General features: G+C 42.3%; 1 protein-coding gene across 2 annotated transcripts; it reads right to left on the minus strand.

Moving 5' to 3' along the window:
- Positions 1–295: 295 nt before the first annotated feature.
- Positions 296–11,060, minus strand: iars2 (isoleucyl-tRNA synthetase 2, mitochondrial). Of its 2 annotated transcripts, none has more exons than XM_034674785.1 (24): positions 10,855–11,060; positions 8,627–9,166; positions 8,226–8,348; positions 7,973–8,126; positions 7,733–7,881; positions 7,089–7,138; positions 6,864–6,973; positions 6,664–6,754; positions 6,389–6,504; positions 5,854–6,023; positions 5,666–5,756; positions 5,427–5,578; positions 5,177–5,337; positions 4,967–5,069; positions 4,138–4,231; positions 2,688–2,796; positions 2,441–2,543; positions 2,203–2,325; positions 1,981–2,112; positions 1,781–1,887; positions 1,554–1,699; positions 1,282–1,472; positions 1,051–1,195; positions 296–968 (listed from the first exon to the last, which is right to left on the minus strand). In XM_034674785.1, the coding sequence occupies exons 2-24, from the start codon at positions 8,894–8,896 to the stop codon at positions 823–825; spliced, it is 3,036 nt and encodes a 1,011-aa protein (XP_034530676.1). In that variant the 5' UTR covers positions 8,897–9,166; positions 10,855–11,060; the 3' UTR covers positions 296–822. The 2 variants fall into 2 exon arrangements, with proteins under 2 accessions (XP_034530676.1, XP_034530675.1); XM_034674784.1 differs by lacking the exon at positions 10,855–11,060 and adding an exon at positions 3,443–3,523 and having other exon boundaries at positions 310–968; positions 8,627–9,081.
- Between the last annotated feature and the right edge of the window lie 8,788 nt (positions 11,061–19,848).

The following is a 19,848-nucleotide window of genomic DNA, read 5'->3' on the forward strand; positions in this document are numbered from 1 at the left end:
AGTAAATGTTTGGCGTGTGTAACTAAAAGTCCAAACTTTCAGGAAGTTTATTTAATTTGTAAAGAAACATCTCGGCTGGGGCGCTGGTGGCCTAGTGGTCTAAGCGCCCCACATACAGAGGCTACAGCCCTCGTTGCAGGGGTCGCTGGTTCGATTCCAGCTGGTCGACCATTTCCTGCAAGTCTTCCCCAGCTCTCTACTCCCCACATTTCCTGTCTCTCTTCAACTGTCCAATAAAATAAAGGAAAAAAGGCCAAAAATATATCTGTAAAAAAAAGAAACATCTCGGCTCTAGTTGAGACTCAAAATAAACTCAGAGATAAAACTTTATTTATAATTTAGATACATACTTTTCATACATCATCAATTGTCAGGTAAAGTTATAACGAGGAACAGGATTTATTTTACAAAGAAAGAACCCTCAACCCGATTCTCTACTGTTGTCACACAGTGACACTCATCAGAGTAAACTTCCAACAAAAAGCCTCCTGCATGACTTCCCGAGTACACGGTAAACAAACGAACTCATGCAGCGTCAGATTCTAATGTTTAACCTGCACGTCTTTGACATTTTGGTTTTACAGTTCACACCCGCCGTTCAAGCAAAGTGTTTGATAGTGTTGCAGAAGAGCGGTGAAGTCTGAAGCACATACAGGATCAGTTTATGCTATTAGGGCCATTCTCTTCCGACGCAGCAGGAGCCGAATAGAGAGAAAAGTGCAGAGAGGAAACATCACTCAGCTCATGGAGGCAAGGATTGGTCAGAACTCAGGCCCAGGTGTGTTTGCTGGTTGCAGTCGTGACAGCGTCCTCTGTCGTTGGTCACTGAGCCTGGGAGACGATGGTCTGGCAGCGAGGGCACAGGCAGTCAGTTGAGTTGGCTGTGTGGCGTCTGCAGCGAGGGCACCGGGCTGCAGAGGTGGGAACCACTGCGATGCTGTAGGGACTGTCCTCACGGATAACGCCACCTGAGAGGACGATCAAACACACAATGAGCATCAGGTCCCACTCATTTATTTGCAGATGCTGGAAAGATTTAAAGTTCCTCACCCTCCAGGTTGATGAGGAAGGTGCCGTGACTCAGCACAGCGTCGTGGGGCAGGTCTCTGGGCAGCTTGCTGGTCAGGTTGACCCTCGCCACCATCATCAGCTCAACCAGCTGAGAGGATGTGGAGGACGGCTCCTCCTGGAGAGACTGAAATGTAAACAAAGACGGGGATGAGTGTTTTTAAAAATTGTGTCCTGTCCCTTTAAATCGACTCACAGAAACACTCTCTGTACCTCCATGAGCTCAAACAGCAGTCCAGGCTCGATGGCGATGGTGAGGTCGTACTGAGCGGCGTTTTTGCCCGGGATAGAAGACAGGAAGGAGTCTCGGATGGCGCACGCCCCTTCCACCGCCTCCTCCAATCCCGGTCGCCGCCACACAGAGCTGCTTTTGACCCAGCCGCTCTTGAATAACGTCTCCCCTTCTGCAAAAACAACACAGTTCATGACTTCTCTTCTACAGAATTACTTTAAAGTCTGATAACACAAACTCAAAAGGCACACACCGTCGTGTCCCGGCGCGTGCAGGTAGACCTCTTCAGCTAGATGAGGCAGGATGGGAGCGACGGACCGAGTGAGTCCATCCAGAGCTTCCTCTAGAACAGTCTGACATGATCTCCTGCCCAGAGAGTCTTCTGGATCACAGTACAGTCTGATGGTAAGAGGAAGAATGTTTAGAAGCATGAAAAGGAGGTTCTGGTATCTGAAGCAACAAAGTGTGGGAGGTCTGTACCGGTCTTTGATGATGCTGAAGTAAAAGCTGGACAGGTCTCTGGACATGAAGGCTTGGAGGACACGGATCACCCTGCCTGCGTCAAACTCACTGTAGGCGTCCGTCACCTAAAAACACTCACACAGTTACTTTTAGCTTCAGCTTCTACAGGTAACTCTTTTCAGACAGCAGCAGCATGAACACCTTCACAGTTCACACACCTTGATGCTGAACTCTCGCAGCAGGTGCAGCATGTACTGATCGATGTAGTGCATCTCTTTGGGGTCCACCGCCTGAACTCGAGGGTCGAAGCCCTGCAGGTTCCCGAGGAGGAACTTCAGCGTGTTCCTCAGCTGGAGAGAAAAATCAGACAAAGAAGTTTTAATAAACATGTTGTGAGGTTTTAATGAACATAAATCACTGAGTCCTCTCTGCACCGGCACCTTGTTGATGCTGTCTTTGGCTGAATTGAGCGCAGAGGGTCCGATCTGAACCTCAGAGAAGACGTTGGACTCAGCAACCCACCAACGCAGAACGTCTGCACCGTACGCCGGAACACCGGAGTCCTGGGAACACACGAGGCAGGAGGCGAAGCGTGAAGAAGCATAACTTAGAAAACTCACAGAAACTTTAAGTCGTGCAGATTTTAGGAACATGAAATGATTTTTCGGGGTCTCTTACCTTCCCTCCGTTAATGACTTCATCAGGGTCAACAACGTTTCCCACAGACTTCGACATCTTCTCTCCTTTCTCGCTGACAGCAAAGCCATGAACCACCAGTGACCTACACACACACATCTTAATGTTAAAGCAATTTAAGTCTCTTTTGAAAGAGAGAGTCGGGGTGGTTCTGACAGACCACAGAGGTCGAGTCACGTTCAGTCCTTTAGATCATTAGTAAACTGCAGTGTGTGGATGAGACTCTCACTTGTACGGAGCCTTGTTCCTGACGGCGACACTCGTGAGCAGCGATGACTGAAACCAGCCTCCGATCTGGTCCTTCCCTTCAACGTACGCGTCTGCCCGTGAGTCTGACTCTTTGGGAAGCAGAGAGGAGAGCGTTAGGGTAAAGAACTCATAAAACTATGACTAACAAATAAAGAAGTGACAGATTAGAGTCCCAGAGAACAGACATGTCTGGAAAAGAAAGAAAGACCAGCCGGTGTTATGGGAGAAACTGCAGCCTTTGCAATGAGGGTAGAAATAGATGCTTTGTCTGCATCAACACTTAAATATTTTTGTGTAAGCAGAGGAGTGCGCAGTTCCTGAAAAAGAAGCAAAGTGCTCTCAGGAGCCAGATGCTCAGAGGAGCACGTCCTGCGTGCAAGAGAGAGAGAGAAGGGGGACAGGGAGGAGCTGAGATTCATGCTGTCTTGCAGAGTTTCCTGCATCCGCCTCCTCTTTTGTTTTCCTCCTCATCACATTCAAACTGTCTTGGTTTTATAAATGTGACCACAAAGTCTTTATTTTTTTAATCCAGCATCAGGAGAGTTTGTGTTCTCATTCAACTTTGAGGATGCAGAGAGAGAACACAGATCTGTTCATGCATCAGCTAAATAACCAAGAGCATTTGAAGGCAAACAGAGGGAGTACGAGTGGGAGTGGGTAAGGGTGTAAAAGCTCCTGAAACACAGACACAGAGGACCAGAGAAACGCTGCTGTGAGGGGGACTCGTCTTATAACCTGGGACCAGAGGTTTGCGGAGCGAAGCCGGGAGCCAGCTGAGCTGTGACTCGGGCTCTGCAGAGTCTCCCTCCTTCTCCTCTGGAAGTGACAACAACAACAACAAACCAGACAAGCACAGTGAGAGGTTCATTTCAGCACGTCGTTCAGTCGTGTGCTCGAGACAAAGAGAAACATCATGTAACATCAATCAGAAACAGAAACATCATGTCAACATGTCTTCAAAAGAACAAGTCAGAATTAAGGTTTGTCTTCTTAAAGCTCCTGTGTGAGGAGAATTAAAAAAGCATGTTCCATTTTTCACATCTTGCTTCCTTGCAGCACGGTGACCCCGTTGTGCTGAGTCTGCACGGTCTCATCCAGGTCTGTAGTCAGCAGACTTGTCCACAGACGTAACTGGTGGACTGCGTAAGGTGAAGTGTAAGTGGCTTTCTGTGCAATAACACTAATGAGAGAAGGCTGATTACAGCTTCTAAAGCTGGCAGAGCTGAGCTGAGCTGAGAATTAACCGCCGCCCCCCTGAGAACAAAGCTGCTGAGCATCACTGGAGGGGAGGAAGTGTGGTCCATGTTTAATATCAGTGCACAAACTCAAAAAGTAGAGACTGTTTTCTTGCAGGGTATAAAAACTTGTGCAGATTGTGAAGTGTTTGAGAGTTCACATAACATGAGAGATAGCAGAGATTTCAAACGTACCCTCTAGTACAGCCGCCCACGACGCTCCGCTGTCAAACCAGATGTCTAAAACATCTTCTCCACACACATAGTCAGTCACCGGGCCGGCTTTACTCTGATGGAGACACAGAAACACAACAAGGGACAGGTAGAGGTTAATTAGTGAGCTAAATGGGATGAAATATTTATAATCTGAGATGAACTCAGCTGTAACTCTGTCTCCTGTTTGTCCTGCTTCAGGTCAGGAGGAAAAATATAAAACTATTCCTCAAACTTTTGAATTTTTGGGCTTTTCAAAATGAGATTTAGTTGCTTTTCTGTAATTATTCCTTAATCACAGATCCAAAGAAGGTAGATTTGACTTTAGTTGGACTCCTGGTTCCAGTAAATTTAATTCTGGGCCCTATTTTTGCACATTCAGAGGTCAGAATTGGTGGAGTAGGTAAACATGCAGCAGTTATTATGGTACAGTTCTTTTAAAACAAAAACAACAATTACTTTGCTCTTTTCTTGCTGAAGGGATCTACTAGGGCACCTTTCCATCCCTATGAAGTCATTAAGAGCTCAAAATATGTAAACAAGGAGCGCTGGTAGTCTAGTGGTCTAAGCATCCCACGTTTAGAGGCTACAGTCCTCGTCGCAGAGGTCGCCGGTTCGACTCTAGGCCGGTCGACTATTTCTTGCATGTATTCCCCCGCTCTCTACTCCCCACATTTCCTGTCTCTCTTCAGCTGTCCTGTCATTAAAGGCAAAAATGCCCAAAAAAACACAACTTTAAAAAAAAAAATGTAAACAAATGCCGCCATTACCCTTCAGCGTCAATCTCAAATAAGCTCAAACATCCACGTACCTTTTTCAGCACGTCAGCCGGCAGCAGAGTCTCAATGGGAAGCTCCCACCAACCGTCACTTCCCTTTTCTTTGAAGAGCTCTGCGATATGAGACACAGTGTGCCTGTGGAGGAAAGAGACACCTCTGTGAGGATCTCAAAAAGGTGTCACGTGTAGTTTTTGTGTGTTTTGTTACAGGCCTGTTGTCTGCGTGTGTGCTGGACGGCCTACTTGTTCATGAGAGCCTCTCCGGTCTCTCTGTGGTAGAAGACTGGGATCGGGACGCCCCAGCTTCTCTGTCTGGAGATGCACCAGTAAGTCCGTCTGTCCAACATGGCGAGCAGGCTGCCGCGTGCTGACTCAGGTAAGACACGCACCTTCTGCAAGGCTTCCTGCAAAAATATACACAGAACAACATTTATGAGTTCCTGTGCACCAGGAAGAGACGTTTCATTCCCCAGCAGGAGGAGAGAAGCCTCACCTTGGCCTTGTCTTTAAGCGTTGCCGTGTTGATGAACCACTGTTTGCTGGGCCTGATGACGACCGGCTGTTTGGTCCTCCAGTCGTACGGGTAACTGTGGACACACTCCTCCTCCTTCACCAGAGCTCCACACTCCTGCAGCATCGTGATCACTGACACGGACAAGAGATTCAACAAACAAGGCAGAGAAACACAGCCTAGAACAGAAAAGAGAAAGTTCCTTTAACTTTAAACTCTACCTTTATCTGTTCCTTCTGTCATCACGGACAGACTCTGCAGCTCCGGGCCGGCCTGCTCCGTGAACTTCCCGTCCTCGTCTACCATGCACTCCTTTAGTAGAAGAAACACACACACAGTTTTGTTTCCGCTGTGTTGTTCCTTTATAAATTCATCACACTGAATGTTATAGTCTTGTTATGAAACCCACCACAGACAGTTTGAACTGTGAAGCCACGCTGTAGTCGTCCATGCCGTGAGCCGGTGCTGTGTGGACCAATCCCGTTCCTTTCCCCATGGTCACATGATTGGCCGGCAGCAGCGGCACTTCCTTGTCGGGAATTGTGGGATGTTTGCAAATCCCTCCCTCGAGCTGGGAGCCTTTCAGGAACAGACAAGAGACGGAACACCATGAGGACCGCTGTGTGTGTGTGTATGACCCTGCTTATTAAACCTTCCATCAACATCAGATCAGACAGTTAGGATCCTGAGTGGACGGCCTCAACTACAGTGATCGCACATTAATGCATGCTAAGGAGGAAGTGAGATCTGATCACGGTCCAGATACAGAAGGAGGGTCTGGGATGCATTTTTCTGTCTCTCTTTCATGCTCCATCCCTGACTCCATAAGAGAAACAACCTTCACTGTATTTCCATGACGAGATGACTTAAATGAATTAATGTCATGATTGGAAAAGTGACCCTCAAGTTCCTCTCTCCCTCTCTGAGACGATCGTGTGTGTTACCTGTGAAGGTGCCGACACTCTCCAGCTCTGTCCCCAGCAGTACCGCCACGCTGGCTGTGCGCTCAGTGGCCACTAAGAGCAGTTGAGAGTCGTCCGCCCGCTTCACCAGAGAGTACCTGAAAACACAAAACAAGGCTCAGAGGAACCGTCTGGTATTCAACGTGCATCTGCTCCAGTAATAAAAGATCTGGATGTGACAAAGACAGCTGCAGAAGATTAAATATCTTCTGCAGCTCTCAGACTCCATCATGAACTCTGTATGATGATCGACTCACTGTGCGTTAGGCATGAAGCAGACCGCCTGATTAGCAGGAATGGTCCATGGTTGTGTGGTCCAGACTAACACAGAGACATTTTCCAGACCAGCTGAGGAACGCGACACAGACAAACACACTGTAAAGAGAAGTCTTTCGCAGTAATAGGTTCAGTTCTTTATGTGTTAGCATTAGCAGCTCATATTCATGTCTTTGTTTACCTGCTTCTGAGGCTATCTGTGGCGGCAGCGTGCTCAGGGGGAATGTGGCGTAGATGGCTCTGCTCACGTGCTCAGGGTTGTACTCCAACTCTGCTTCTGCTAGAGCCGTCCTGTGGAGAACCAGAGACAGGATTTAACATGTAAGAGTCACTTAAGAATAAAGAATTGGACATTAATTGATGCCTTAGAGGAGCAATCTCTGCAGAGAGCATAGTAACTCAGTACCTCGATGAAGGAGACCAGAAGACGGGCTTGTAGTCCTGGTAGATCAGTCCCTGGAGAAGAAGAGGGCGATGAACACAGAGAGTCAAAATTCAGTTTCAATCCTACTCCTGTAACGACCACAACTCATGCAACTTATTATCTTATCAGTGGGGCTGTGTGATGCTGCAATAATGTCGTAATGCTTCCACATTGAGGAGTGTTTCGTTGGTAATGGGAGCCTGACAAGATGGTGCATTAGTTAAACTGTAGAATATAATTCATTAACATATGCTTTACTTGTCTATCCTTCATTTTGAAGGATTTATCATTTGTTTTTACAGGACAGATAATGTAAATAAAGACTAATTAAACCGTTCCACAATAAAAACAAACAAACAAAGCCTCTTAGTTCCATGCATGTCCTCTGTTACAGAAACATGCACTTTCTTCACCTGCAGCTCAAACATGTTTTTAAGTGATGCAAGCAAAAAATGCAGACTAACTGGCTGCTCCTCTTCTCCTTCTCTGTGTCAGACTGTTTGATGCATCCAAAGAGTTAAAATGTCCTCAGGGTCTCATCGTAAGACACAAAAAATTAATTATAATTCTCTTTAGAGAATGCTTTATCACCCTGCTTTAGTTAAAAGTTATCAGGCATAGTTCACCTTGCTGTGCATCTCCTGGAAGACTTTCAGCTGAGCGGCTTCATAAGCCCCGTCAAAGGTGTAGTAGCACTGGTCCCAGTCTGCCACGACCCCCCAGCGCTGGAAAGCACTCTTCTGTCGAGCTATGGCGCCCTCTGCAAACGCCCGCGCTGGGTGAGTTTAAAAAAAAAAAGAAGTCATTACAGCAGCTGTACATCTGAAAGGCAACATTTGCACATCCAGCTTTGTGTCCTGTCTTACCTTTCTGCCTGATCTGCAGCGGAGTGAGGCTGCCCGTTCCCAACTCCCCGAGAGCTTTCAACTCGATGGGCAGACCGTGGCAGTCCCAGCCTGGGATGTAGTGGACCTGCCGCCCCCTCAGGATCTCAAAGCGGTTACGGATATCCTTCAGGATCTGGATGGAACAAGATGATGGAGGCAGAAGTCAATGTTTTGTAGATATAATAAAGCACCTTAAAAGAAACATCTCAGCAACACTGAGTGAGCTGGTTACCTTGTTGAGTGCATGTCCTACATGAGGGTCTCCATTAGCATAAGGAGGTCCGTCATGAAGACAGAACTCCTTCTTGGCCTTCCTTTCTCTCTGCCAGGAGTACAACTCTGCAAAACCACACTCCTGCAAAAGAAGAGTTTCATGTCAACAACACAGAAGCATTACTTTAGTGTTACACTGAATTAATATGCATGTGCACATTTAAAGGGAAGTAAGTGTATCTTTACTATAAATGAGGGGATATAAGGGGTGTAATTGTTAAATGAAGCATGAGATGCATGCAGAATTAAAGACAGATCTTGTGTTGTTGATAGAAAGGAAAGGTCATGTGCATCAACTGGTTCCAGCAGTAACAAGCAGATATAGATGAACTTCCTGTGAGAGTCCCTCTGTTATTGTACCTTCTGTATCTGGAGCTCTCTGTCCAGCAGCTTCTGTCCACTCAGCTTCACGGGGAAATCACTCCGGGGGAGGAGGACAGAGTCCCGGTACAGTCCCGGGGCGGTGGTCCCCTCTGCGGGCTGAGCGCTGCCTTCCCCCGGACTGACACCGTGACAGCGGCTGGAGCTGAAGGAGAGAGCTCGGTGGAGGAGGAGGCCGCCTCCCCGGTGTGACCTCCGGCCGCATCTCGCTAGTGTCCGACCGACGACCGAAACCCGGGACAAGAGCATGGAGAGGCGGGGGAGCTGTGTGTCCGAAGGAAGGTTCAAATACTTTAAACTATTTCAGTCTAAAGTTAGGACAGAGAGCAGTGCGCTGCTATATTCCGCCCTCCTTACAGTGTTGTTTCTCTCCGGAAGGTATTAAGGGGCGGACAACTACGGAAACGCATAAGGGACAATCTTCTTCTTCTTCTTCTTCTCTCGCAGTTTATTGGTGGTTGGTAAATCAGCTTATAGGCGCATTACCGCCCCCATGTGGACTGGAGTGGAAAAGGAGATCTTAGGAAGAATAAATAAACAAACAAACAAATAAATAAATAAATAACAAACAAACTACATAAAAATCTACTCTGATTAAAACATATATTTTTTTTATTTTGAATAAACCACAATCACTTATTAACCTAATGATCCCATTGTAAATTTTATGAGACAATATTAATCCAGTCACGCTTAGTTCAACAGCAACATGTGCGTGTCACAATGTAGACGGCCACTAGAGGGCCCTATCTATCAATCTTTAATTAATACACAGTTCTTAAAGTAAAAAATAAAAGAATAACATTTAAAGTTACTTAAACTTGGTATTAAAAATGATCTATCTGTAACTTTATTCAAATATTAAATATTATATAAATATATATTTAATATTAAAGTGTATTAATGATAGATTAGTCTATTTAAGAGAGTATCATAGCAGTTAATAACATTTAAATCACATAAAAGGGTAAATTAAAAAAAGGTAGATAATAAATATAGGCTATTTTAACGACACACTGGTGCAAATTTAAGTCAAATAAATCCCTAACATAGATCTCACAGATGAAAGAACACAATTAAGCTTCTCTTTGACCTAACCATTTTAAAACAACTAACTATATTGATTATTTTAAAAGCCTACAATAATGAGTTACCCAATTATAATTTTCCCTTGATGAGGAGATCATGTTATGCTGTTTAAAAAAATATTCTGATTTGCTTGCAATTTTTCAGAGCATAAACATGCTCCCAAATGCACCGCGATCTACCAAGCCTGCTATATTTATGAATTAAGCCTGTATGATCAATCAAGCTTATGCTTACTTATTGTGCAGGTTGGGTGGGAACATGAAAGGTATTTTAATTCACATACCTCTACTTAAATAGAGGAGGAGAATGGACTTTCTTAACCTCCGACAGCACCTGAATGCAGCACGACAAAGGCTGCAGCAGGTGGTTTTTGAATGTCTGATGATGTCACCAGGAGTATAAAAACGCGTGCAGCTTCACTCATTTCAAGAATCTCCTCACTGAGCAGCAGACCTGAGCAGAGCAACGAGTCCAGTCTTTGTTCACACACACAAAGCCAACATGAGTAAGATGTGCCTAGCTCACCTGGGACTTTTCCTGCTGGCTCTCAGTCTCCTCTCCTTACAGGTAAGATTTCTGACTCTTTTTCTTTTACTCTGATTTTTATTTTAAGTTTAAATTAGTAAAAGTTGGGTATATCCTTTAAAAAGCTGAAGAGTTGTACGTTCTTCCTAAAAAGGTTTCATTCACATCTCTTATGTAACAGGTGTCCTTAATTTCCAATCAAGTTATCTTTTAGCTTTAAAGGTTTAACTAACATCAGATACTTCAAGGAGGGGGAAGTGGATTTTATCAGACTGAATGACAAATTGATTGTCCTACATGAATTTAGATTTTTAGGGAAACTGATGATGCATTTCCCATTAAAATACTCTTATAAAGTACTTTTTTTTTTTGTTGTGTTTTTTTTTTTTTTTACTAAATGTAAAAATAAAATAAGAATATAATATAAATAAATGCTTAAACAATGGTGGTAATGTTTAAATTATTTAAATGATGTTAAAAGTAAATGTTTTTAGTCTACCGGATAAATTGAGTTAACTGTTGTTGGCAGGAAAATGTGAAGTGTCCATCATCGTTTGATTCCCTACTTTTACGCACTGAGCTCCCTTCCTTACTTCTCCATGAGCGTTAAACATGGTTGTCTGTTCCAGGTGGTCCAGGCTCAAAAAAACACAGCCGCCCCCATGAACTACACAGCCGCCCCCATGAACTACACAATGACTTCCACCTCAATGAGCAACATTACTACTGGTGACAAGAGCGGCTGCGGGCGGACCGACATCTTCACCATGCTGCTCCCTCTGGCTCTGGCGACTCACCTCCTCCACGGCTGGTCCTAGTGACGCGACTGAAGGCGCTCCGCACTGAACACTCACACACACCGCCAGGACGCCCAGATTGGAGAGCCGTCCTTTTAAAAAAAATCCCCTATCCTTAAACGCATTTTTGGATTTCCCATAAATATTTTTGCCTGGCCCTAATTTTGGAGATCTAGTCTGAGAGGAACTTGCCAGAGAGCTCTGTCGGTTTTACGCACGAACTGCTCTTCATGCGTCCCGCTGGTCTCCTGGGCTCTCTGTGGACTATGGAAATTCCCTTTTTCCGGGCGTGACACTGGTGTATAGGTTGAGGCTGCAGTCCTCTGCAGAGGATGGAGAAAGAGGTCACTGGTAGCCCACTGTGCACTCTAAAAATGTACAAAAAATTACTTGATTCTAGGCTTCATCTGCCTGACTTGATTGTAAACGAGTTTAGACAAAGTTTTGTATAACTATCTGGAAACGTGTGATGTAAATGTGTTATGCTTTTAGAATTAAAATTTTGTATGTCCAATAAAGCTTTGAACTGTAAGTCAACACTGACGGTTTCTTCTTTTTGATGCAGGGTGTGCCAGATTAGTCACAGCTGAAGCTTTTATTTTGAGGTTCTGAGAGTTTACACCTCAGAGTTTGACTCTCTATTGCAGAGGAAAGGGCAGTGTAACTTTAGAGAAGCAAAATCTAGGTTATAGGCTGCTCTTGGGGTAAAAGGTTTACTTTTGAATTCTGAGTGGGCTACGTATGAGCTGTGGGGTAAATGTCAGCACAGCATTGTGCACTGATGTGGCCAAATAATGTAGCTGCCTTCCAATGAGTCTTGAAATCTCTTGGAGGCTCATTTCAGAGACTCATTCAAAGATCATCCTCCTTGATAAAACCTGGGCTAATGTCCTCTTGGCACAAATCAATATAGAGAAATATTAACTCTCTGCACTTTTCCCTCTCTCATTGGTACACACTGTGCTTTCATGGTCTACTTTGCATGCATTTGGGAAAAAGCTACGTGTGAAAACATTTTCAGCCTTGTGCATACACCCATCATGGTCCTTTGTGCAAAATTTGGATAGTTATGGAAATGGTTTCTCTGGGCCATTTGTTGTTCTCCGGCCAGAGGGACACTCTGGCATTTGAATAAAGTGCTTTTCACGTGTTCAGGCATACTAAAAGTGAAGTTATTTAACATGAACGCATCCACTAAATTGACTTATTTGTTGACTCAGCCTCCAGAGCATAGAGGAGCTCTAATGTCCAGCTGTTTCCAACATGTTCCTCTGAGGTCATGCCCAAGATGTTTCTCTACCATGTTGTAGGTCATGTTAAGAGAATCTACCATGAAATGGTTCAATAACACTTTAGTTAAGCCACTATACAGTTGGAGAACTTTATGCAAAATGTAGTGTTTTTATTGGCGTGTACTTCTGTTTACGTCTGGTTTTAATTTAATACAACAGTGGAGGAAGCTACTAGAGTCCATGACAAATTTACAGAAAGGATACTAAAGTTCTAAGTTTAGTTTAGTGTATTGTTTAGTCATACCCTATCATATCCTATAGTATAGTACCGTATTGTTTTAACCGATATTTATTTTAACGTATACTTCATTAAATCATGAAGTGATGCAACATGCAACGTCAACCTGGGCTAGCATTAAGATAACACTTCAGGAACAGCTGACTTGTTCTTCAATGATGAATCTTTTTCTGATGGATATAGAAGAAATTTTAACATGTTTTTAGAAGTATTTCATTCAATTGTCATATTTTATTCTTTAAAAATCTTCAAGAATGAGTCCCGTTGCTGGAACAAGTTATGAAGCTATAGGGTAAACCACTTTCAGGAAGTGTTGTCGGTGTAAATATAGTTTTCCTGCCCGGCAGGGGAAAGATGTAAGTACTAGACAAATAGAAAAGTTTAATAATTGACTGTGAGGGATGAATAATTAAAGGCTGGTGAGTCTGGCCTCCTTCCTTCACCTGGTGCAGGGGGGTTGTGCCATCAAAGGGCCTTTCTATCTGTGGAATCCACCTGTTGCTGCCCCCACCCTTCCTCTCCATGCACCCACTCCTGATCGGTGTGGGAATAGCATCCCACCGTGATCACATGACAAAGGCTGGATTGTCCAACTCATCTTATCTGTTCTTTAGGTAAACTATGATCAGGACCTCGGCTCCTCCTTCCTCTCTCCCTCCTCTCTTTTCTCGGTCACCTCAGGTTCTGTCTCATGAACATATGTTTTGGGGTTTGTTTATCTTTTAGACCTGGATCTCCTTAAATCTGCATCTCTTCCTCATGAAACAAAGCTGAAGAGACCTGATGGAGCACCAGCCACATTCCTGCAGCATATCTGTGAAACTTTAACGCAGCCTGAGTGTGGTCGTGTGGTCAAGAGCAGTGTCCTTCTTTAGCTGACCGCAGGAGTGTGACCACTTAAAGGTCCTCCTCCTCCTCCTCCTCCTCCCTTCCAACCACTTCACCCTCCCCCTCCCGTCCACCTGAAACATAAGGAGATACCTGAGTTCAGGTGTAGATGTTTGCCTGCTGGTGCGGAAAGGGGGGAGGGGGCACATTCTGCAGGGAGCAAATAAAAGAGAGCGGGAAGAGGAAGGACGAGAGGAGGGATCAGGGAGAGGTGAAGGACACTCCAAAAGCTTTCATGCCAGAGCAGCTCTTGTTCTTTTCAAAGCAGGAATCTGGATTTTTAAAGCGGCCATGATTTTTAAACATGTGATAAATAGTTTGACTTCACTGAGCGGTCACCGTTTCATCTCTAATCATTTCTATTCTCTCACTTCAAGCTTTAAAAGTTTGTTTTGTCCCTCATCAGTGAATCAGCATCACCTCTTCACAGTCTCAGAGGAGTCTGAAACAACACCCTCAAGTTTGTTGCTTATCAATTAATCAAAGACTATCATGTGCTGGAAAACAGGTATCACTTCACCCTTGCGGTGGCTTCCCGGCAGCTGACTGATTAAAGCAGGACTGTTATGCAGCTTCGACTTCATGGTCGTAGCATTTAAACGAGGGCGCTGGGAACCGAAACAGTCACGTTAACAAGGTCATTACATTCAGACATGCATTTGAGTTACATCCTCAGAGAGGTTTGAATGGACAGTGAGAGGAAATGAAAGTGTTGGTGACAGACTTAGCTCTTAAAGTATAATAATAATAAGAATACTACTACTTCTATAATAGTGATAAAAATAACAATAATAATCATAAAAATAATATTGATAATAAATAATAAGAATACGAATATTAAAAAATAATAATAGTAATAATAATAATAATAATAATAATAATAATAATAATAATAATAATAATAGTAATAATAATAATAATAATAATAATAATAATAATAATAATAATAATAGTAATAATAATAATAATAATAATAAATACAGCATTTTTTAGGTCCTCAAAGACGCTTTACATGAAGTGCAAAAAATAAATAAATAAATACAGAAAACAGAGATGGGGGGGGGGAGTAGAGGTCATATGTTGTAGACTTTTTAAAGTTGATTATTAAAAGAGAATCAGAGTGGCGGATGTTTGGAGGGAGAGAGTTCCAGATAGTTTGGGAAACAATGGCAACAATTAAATCTGTTAAAGAGATCATCCTACTGACTTCTATTATCCCCTTTTTGTTCCTCTTGTGCCAACAGGTGGTTAGAGTTTCGATGTTTCCTGTAAAATGTTAATATCTACAAGATGTCAATTGTATTAAATTTTCCATAGCTTCTCTGCTGTTGAATATTTGCTGACACATCCAGATAAATGAGGCCAAATGCTGCTTCTGTTGCCAAATACATGAACATATCATGATGATGTAGGCGTTTACTTTAAATATCTAGAATAGAAATGATTGCATGTGTTGCATGAATTTTCAGTTTCATTAAATGTGTGTTTTCTAAATTTTGTAATAGATATTTTTTCAGTAATCCGTCAGCAAAATGCAAAAAATGTGACGTTTTTGGATATAAAATGTGAATTTTCTGAATTTAGTCATTTTGTCACGACCATTAATAATCTATTCTTTACAAATAGCGCCTAACTTTCCAAAGTCACTACATATATTTATTATTTTCCATCATCAACATCAAAAAAGTAAGTCATTGGTCCCCAATCTTCAATATACTTTAGATTATTGCTCACATATGCTGACAGAGATTAAATAAATCTGATTCTATTCGTTGCTATTTTTGATTTAGTCCACTGACAGTTTTATGGGTTTTGTTTTACCTACTTAGCCTCCTATTGTTCTTCTATTCTATTGTTTAATCAATTCCTGAACTTTTCGTTCGTGTTAGAATACATGAGAAGCTACAGAGCCTTTGGCCTGGCTGTATAGTCGCTATTATTCTTTAAAAGGCGACCAAAATACATATGCTCTGTGTTGCTCATTTACATCTCTTGTTATGAGTGAGTATATCTTCAATCCTAGCCTACATTTTGACATTGTGTGCATGCATGTTTCACTGTTTGCTGATGACAAACAGGAAGTATGTCATACTTCAGAGACAGGGAAATATAAATAGTCTTGGACTTGTCTTTAAAAACGGAAAACACTTATTTTCCGCAGAATCAAACTTCAGTTGACGTCAACCTAATTCACCCTGATTGACCTCAGAGACGCTTATCAGAGAAGCTGATCAACAAACTCAGCAACGCAGAGGCGTCACACCATAAAGTCCTCCTAAGTTAGAAAGAAGACATAAAGACAGACGACACAGGGCTGCTTTAATGATAAACCACAGACACCTTAGATAACCTAACTCTAATGCTACCCCGCTGCCTGAGTGTGTGGGTTTGTGTGATCTCATTTCAAAGCCTGTTGTGACACATTACACAGCTGAGTGACGGTGGTTCCACAAAATCAACTTTTGTGACCTTAAAGGGTGAAATTAAAAAGTCAGTGAAAGACCAATCACAAGTGTTTTCTACAACTATTTAAAGATCCCTTCATGTATTGCATATTGTGCAAATAACCCTCATGGCATCATTGATTTAGGGAAGCTCAGATGTGCTCTTTCAACACACCTTGTACAATAACGGAACATGAGACATTTCAAAGAGGATACAGCTTTATCAACTGGCATGCACGGGGTGGTTGATTTATGTCTGATGGTGAGCAGGACAAAACGAACTTCTTCATTTGGAAGTTAAAAGCTCTATTTGAGTTCTCCTTTATTGACCTTTGACTAAACGAAACCCAAACACAACCAGAGGATCTGTATCAGGTCAACGTAAGGGGTCTCTCAAGTCATGATTCAGATATTATGAGGTGTTGTTAACCACCAGCCACCCCGCCCTCCCACTGTCACTCCTTTTCCAGTTTTGACTTTTTGGGGCATTGTGGTGAAAAGCTGTTAACACATCCTCATTTCATCTTCCTGTTTTTGACACCTAGATTATAAGAAACTGTAACAACATCCTCACAATCTTTAAGCATCAGATGTGTTCTAATTTGTGGGGTACATCCAGCACACATAAGAGACACAATATTAAACATACTGAACACAATACATAATGGCCCTACACACATGCCTACACCTGAGTAGCTTGAAATACTGTGAGGGGGAAAGAGAAAGGACAAAAGAAATGATAACGGAGAGGGTAATATTTGTGTCAAACACAAATCTGAAATAAAAAGTGGAAGTCAATTGGCAGGGGTTCTTCCTACATTGTGCAAAAATGGCTGCCATATCCTTGTAAACTTATTGAGTGAGCCCTGGGTCGTGTGTCTTAGTTGCCCCACCCTGAAGTGGCTCAATATGTCTCACACTGCAAAAAAACACAAAATCTTACCAAGTGAAATTGTCTCATTTTTAGTCAAAATGTCTTATCCCACTTGATTTCAGATACATTTACTTAACAAGTAACATTTGAGCAAGATAGAGGGACTTGTTTTAAGACATCTTAAATATCTTGTTAAGTCAAACAATCTTGAAATGATCTTGTTTTGAGTTGTAATTTAGAAGAAACAAGGTTTATTTTATATTTCAGACATTTTTCAAGCTGAGACAAACCCTTTACTTGATTTAAGTAAATGCATTTTATTGGAGAATCTATCAGAAAACAGCTCCATTGATAAAAGAAAGAAAGAAAGAAAGAAAGAAAGAAAGAAAGAAAGAAAAGCTGTTGTTTTTTTAAGGGTGGGTTACAGTTTTCAGGCACTGTTTCTTCTAAATCAGATAAAAAATATACATCCTCAAACTACATGCACACAATGAAACACCTACTTTAGAGCATAGCTGGCTTATCCTAAAGAACAACATGACTGAATATTAGTTTATCCAGCTCACTATGAGAAGACATTATATCTCAATATGCTCAAATTCAACTTTGTCATCTTATTTCAAGTACAAGATGGTCTTAAACCTAGAGCAGTGCCGCTATAATACAACTCAAATTAAGGTGAATATATCTCCAATGAAAAAGTTTAGTGCAGAATTTTTTTTGGGGGGTGAAAAAATACTAATTGTTAGCATTCCTGTCTTATTCTGAGACACTAAGCTTTAAAATACTGGTAAAATATTGCTTAAAATAAGTTTTCCATGCTAATTTTAAGATCGCAGTTTTCTAAATATTACGTCTTGTTTTAAGAAATCTTACCAAGCAAATTTTCACTTATATTGGCAGATTTTTTTGCTTATTTCAAGGTAAAAGTACCTTGAAATAAGTTTTTGTTTTTGGAGGGACATTTCTTCCCGTGTGGCATGCCGTGTTTTTTCTTCCACCAAAGTAGGATGAGCCGTGGTGTTAGGAGTAAAGAGAAGGCCACCACTGCTGCTGCCTGGTTAGCTGAGCTCCTGCATTCATGTGGAACGACCCCAAATATGGCTGTCACTGGGTTTAGCGCAACCTGTGTGTCACACACTTCTGATAGGGTATCAAACACCTCGGTTCAGAAGAAGTCTAGGCTTGGACCGGCCCAAAACATATGACTGAGGGTGCCTGGATCGCGCCTACACCTTGGACAGTTTTCATTTGTTGACTGACAGAATTTATCAAGTCAAATGGAGCCTATGCATTACTTTAAACTGTAGTAACCTGTGTCTGATACATGTGGACGCTGTATGTACTAGTCCCACTGCTCTCTGCAATATTACCCCAGATATGTCCACACACAAGTTCATGGTTATAAATTATAGACAGTCAGATTTCCACGTCCTTTTAAATGTGAAAGACAGATTCATTAGTTATCAGACTAAATGATTGCCTCTCCTAACACGTCAGGTAGATTCTTTGGTTTCTATCCCTCTGTAAAGAAATCCTTTCATTGAACATAAATGTTACAGATCTACAAACAGCAGTCACATACGTCAGAGGACAGAGGCGTTAATCTCCAGACATCATATCAGTCAGTTTATGGCTGAGGTGGTGACATTAATACATACACGAATGTTTGTTTTACCAGCTCAGTATGAAAAATGTTGACTCATTCTTCCAAATATCATATATCACTGTGATAGTGTGCACATTTTATCTTTAAGACATTTGAATAAGTGCAAATAAATCTTTCAGCAATCTTTCTGTTATTGGTTGGCTTGGTCGTGAACGGACTCTTTTTGTGTAGATGTAAATAAAGAGGACAGATGAGCGGGTCAGCGGTCTGTTATATAAGGAGATGTAAATACTGCTTTGTAACTGATATCACGACACTTTGTTAGAGGGTTAAAGAACATGCACAGTGACTCTGTTCATCCACGAAGCCCTGAAGAAACAAGGTGTAATTCAAGCATGTATTGGTATGCTGCATCCTGAACACGCAAGGACAGACGAGTGAATTATGGCAAAGGGCCCAAAGAGGTAAAAGCTCTCATAAAGATGAGACTGGAAATGAAAACAAAACAATCCTAATTCAAACACTTAAAAGCAACGACAAGAGACAACTTATGACCTCAAAGAGAAACTAAATGACCAAAAAGGAAACCGCCTAGGGACATCAAATGACCAGATGGAGACAAGAAGTTATAGAAAGGGAAATTAAAAATGACAACCAGGTGCACAATAACCACAGAGACACGAAATGACCATAAAGAGACACAAAACAACCTAAAAGAGATCCCATAATAACCATAAAGGGTATCCAGAGTGACACAATATGACCACAGAGACACAAAATGAGCATAAGAGACAAAAAGATGCCCAAAACAGAACCAAAAAGAGACTTAGAATAACCAAAAACGGGTGTACATTGACAAAAAAGAGGTACAAATCGACTTAAGGAGATTGATAACAGCCCAAAAGAGACAGAAAGCTACTACAGAGAGACACATATTGGCCACAAAAAAGGCTGAAATGACGACAAAGAAACCCATTAATCTGACAGATGTTTAAATTTCCTTGATGACCGTATTCAGCCTGCAGCACACTGGAGGAACAAACATCTGTGTCAGGAAATCCCTCCACCTGGCACTCCTGTCGCTAATCCCCAAGTTTAAAGAAGAACAGGCCCACACAAACACAATCTTGTTCCTTACTTTTCTCATCTGACACTTCTCCTGTGGTTATCAAGTGAAGACAGGATATAATGCACGTTAAACTTCCCCTTGCAAACAAGACAAATGGAAAGAAATCTCATGTTTTGGTGCAAATTCTGCTGCAGCTGTCTGAAGGCACACGCTGTCTTAAATGGATCCTGTTACCATGCAAGAGCAGACGTATTATAAGGAAGAGACAAGTGAGAACTTTATTTGCTGAGATTCAATTATCACCGTCCTTCTCCGTCAGCTGCGAGCGAGGGACACGTTTGTGGTTCAAATGAGACGCACTGGAAAGAGCTGGGCA

The sequence above is a fragment of the Notolabrus celidotus genome, chromosome 22 (genome assembly GCF_009762535.1).
Source record: "Notolabrus celidotus isolate fNotCel1 chromosome 22, fNotCel1.pri, whole genome shotgun sequence".
Taxonomy (NCBI): domain Eukaryota; kingdom Metazoa; phylum Chordata; class Actinopteri; order Labriformes; family Labridae; genus Notolabrus; species Notolabrus celidotus.

Excerpts from the sequence above, each read along its gene's own strand:
- iars2 (XM_034674784.1), bottom strand. The coding sequence starts at position 8,896 with ATGCTCTTGTCCCGGGTTTCGGTCGTCGGTCGGACACTAGCGAGATGC. Across the intron at positions 7,139-7,732 it reads TCCAGGAGATGCACAGCAAG|GGACTGATCTACCAGGACTA; the intron begins GTGAACTATGCC and ends CTTCTTCTCCAG. Across the intron at positions 1,473-1,553 it reads GCACGCGCCGGGACACGACG|AAGGGGAGACGTTATTCAAG; the intron begins GTGTGTGCCTTT and ends TTGTTTTTGCAG.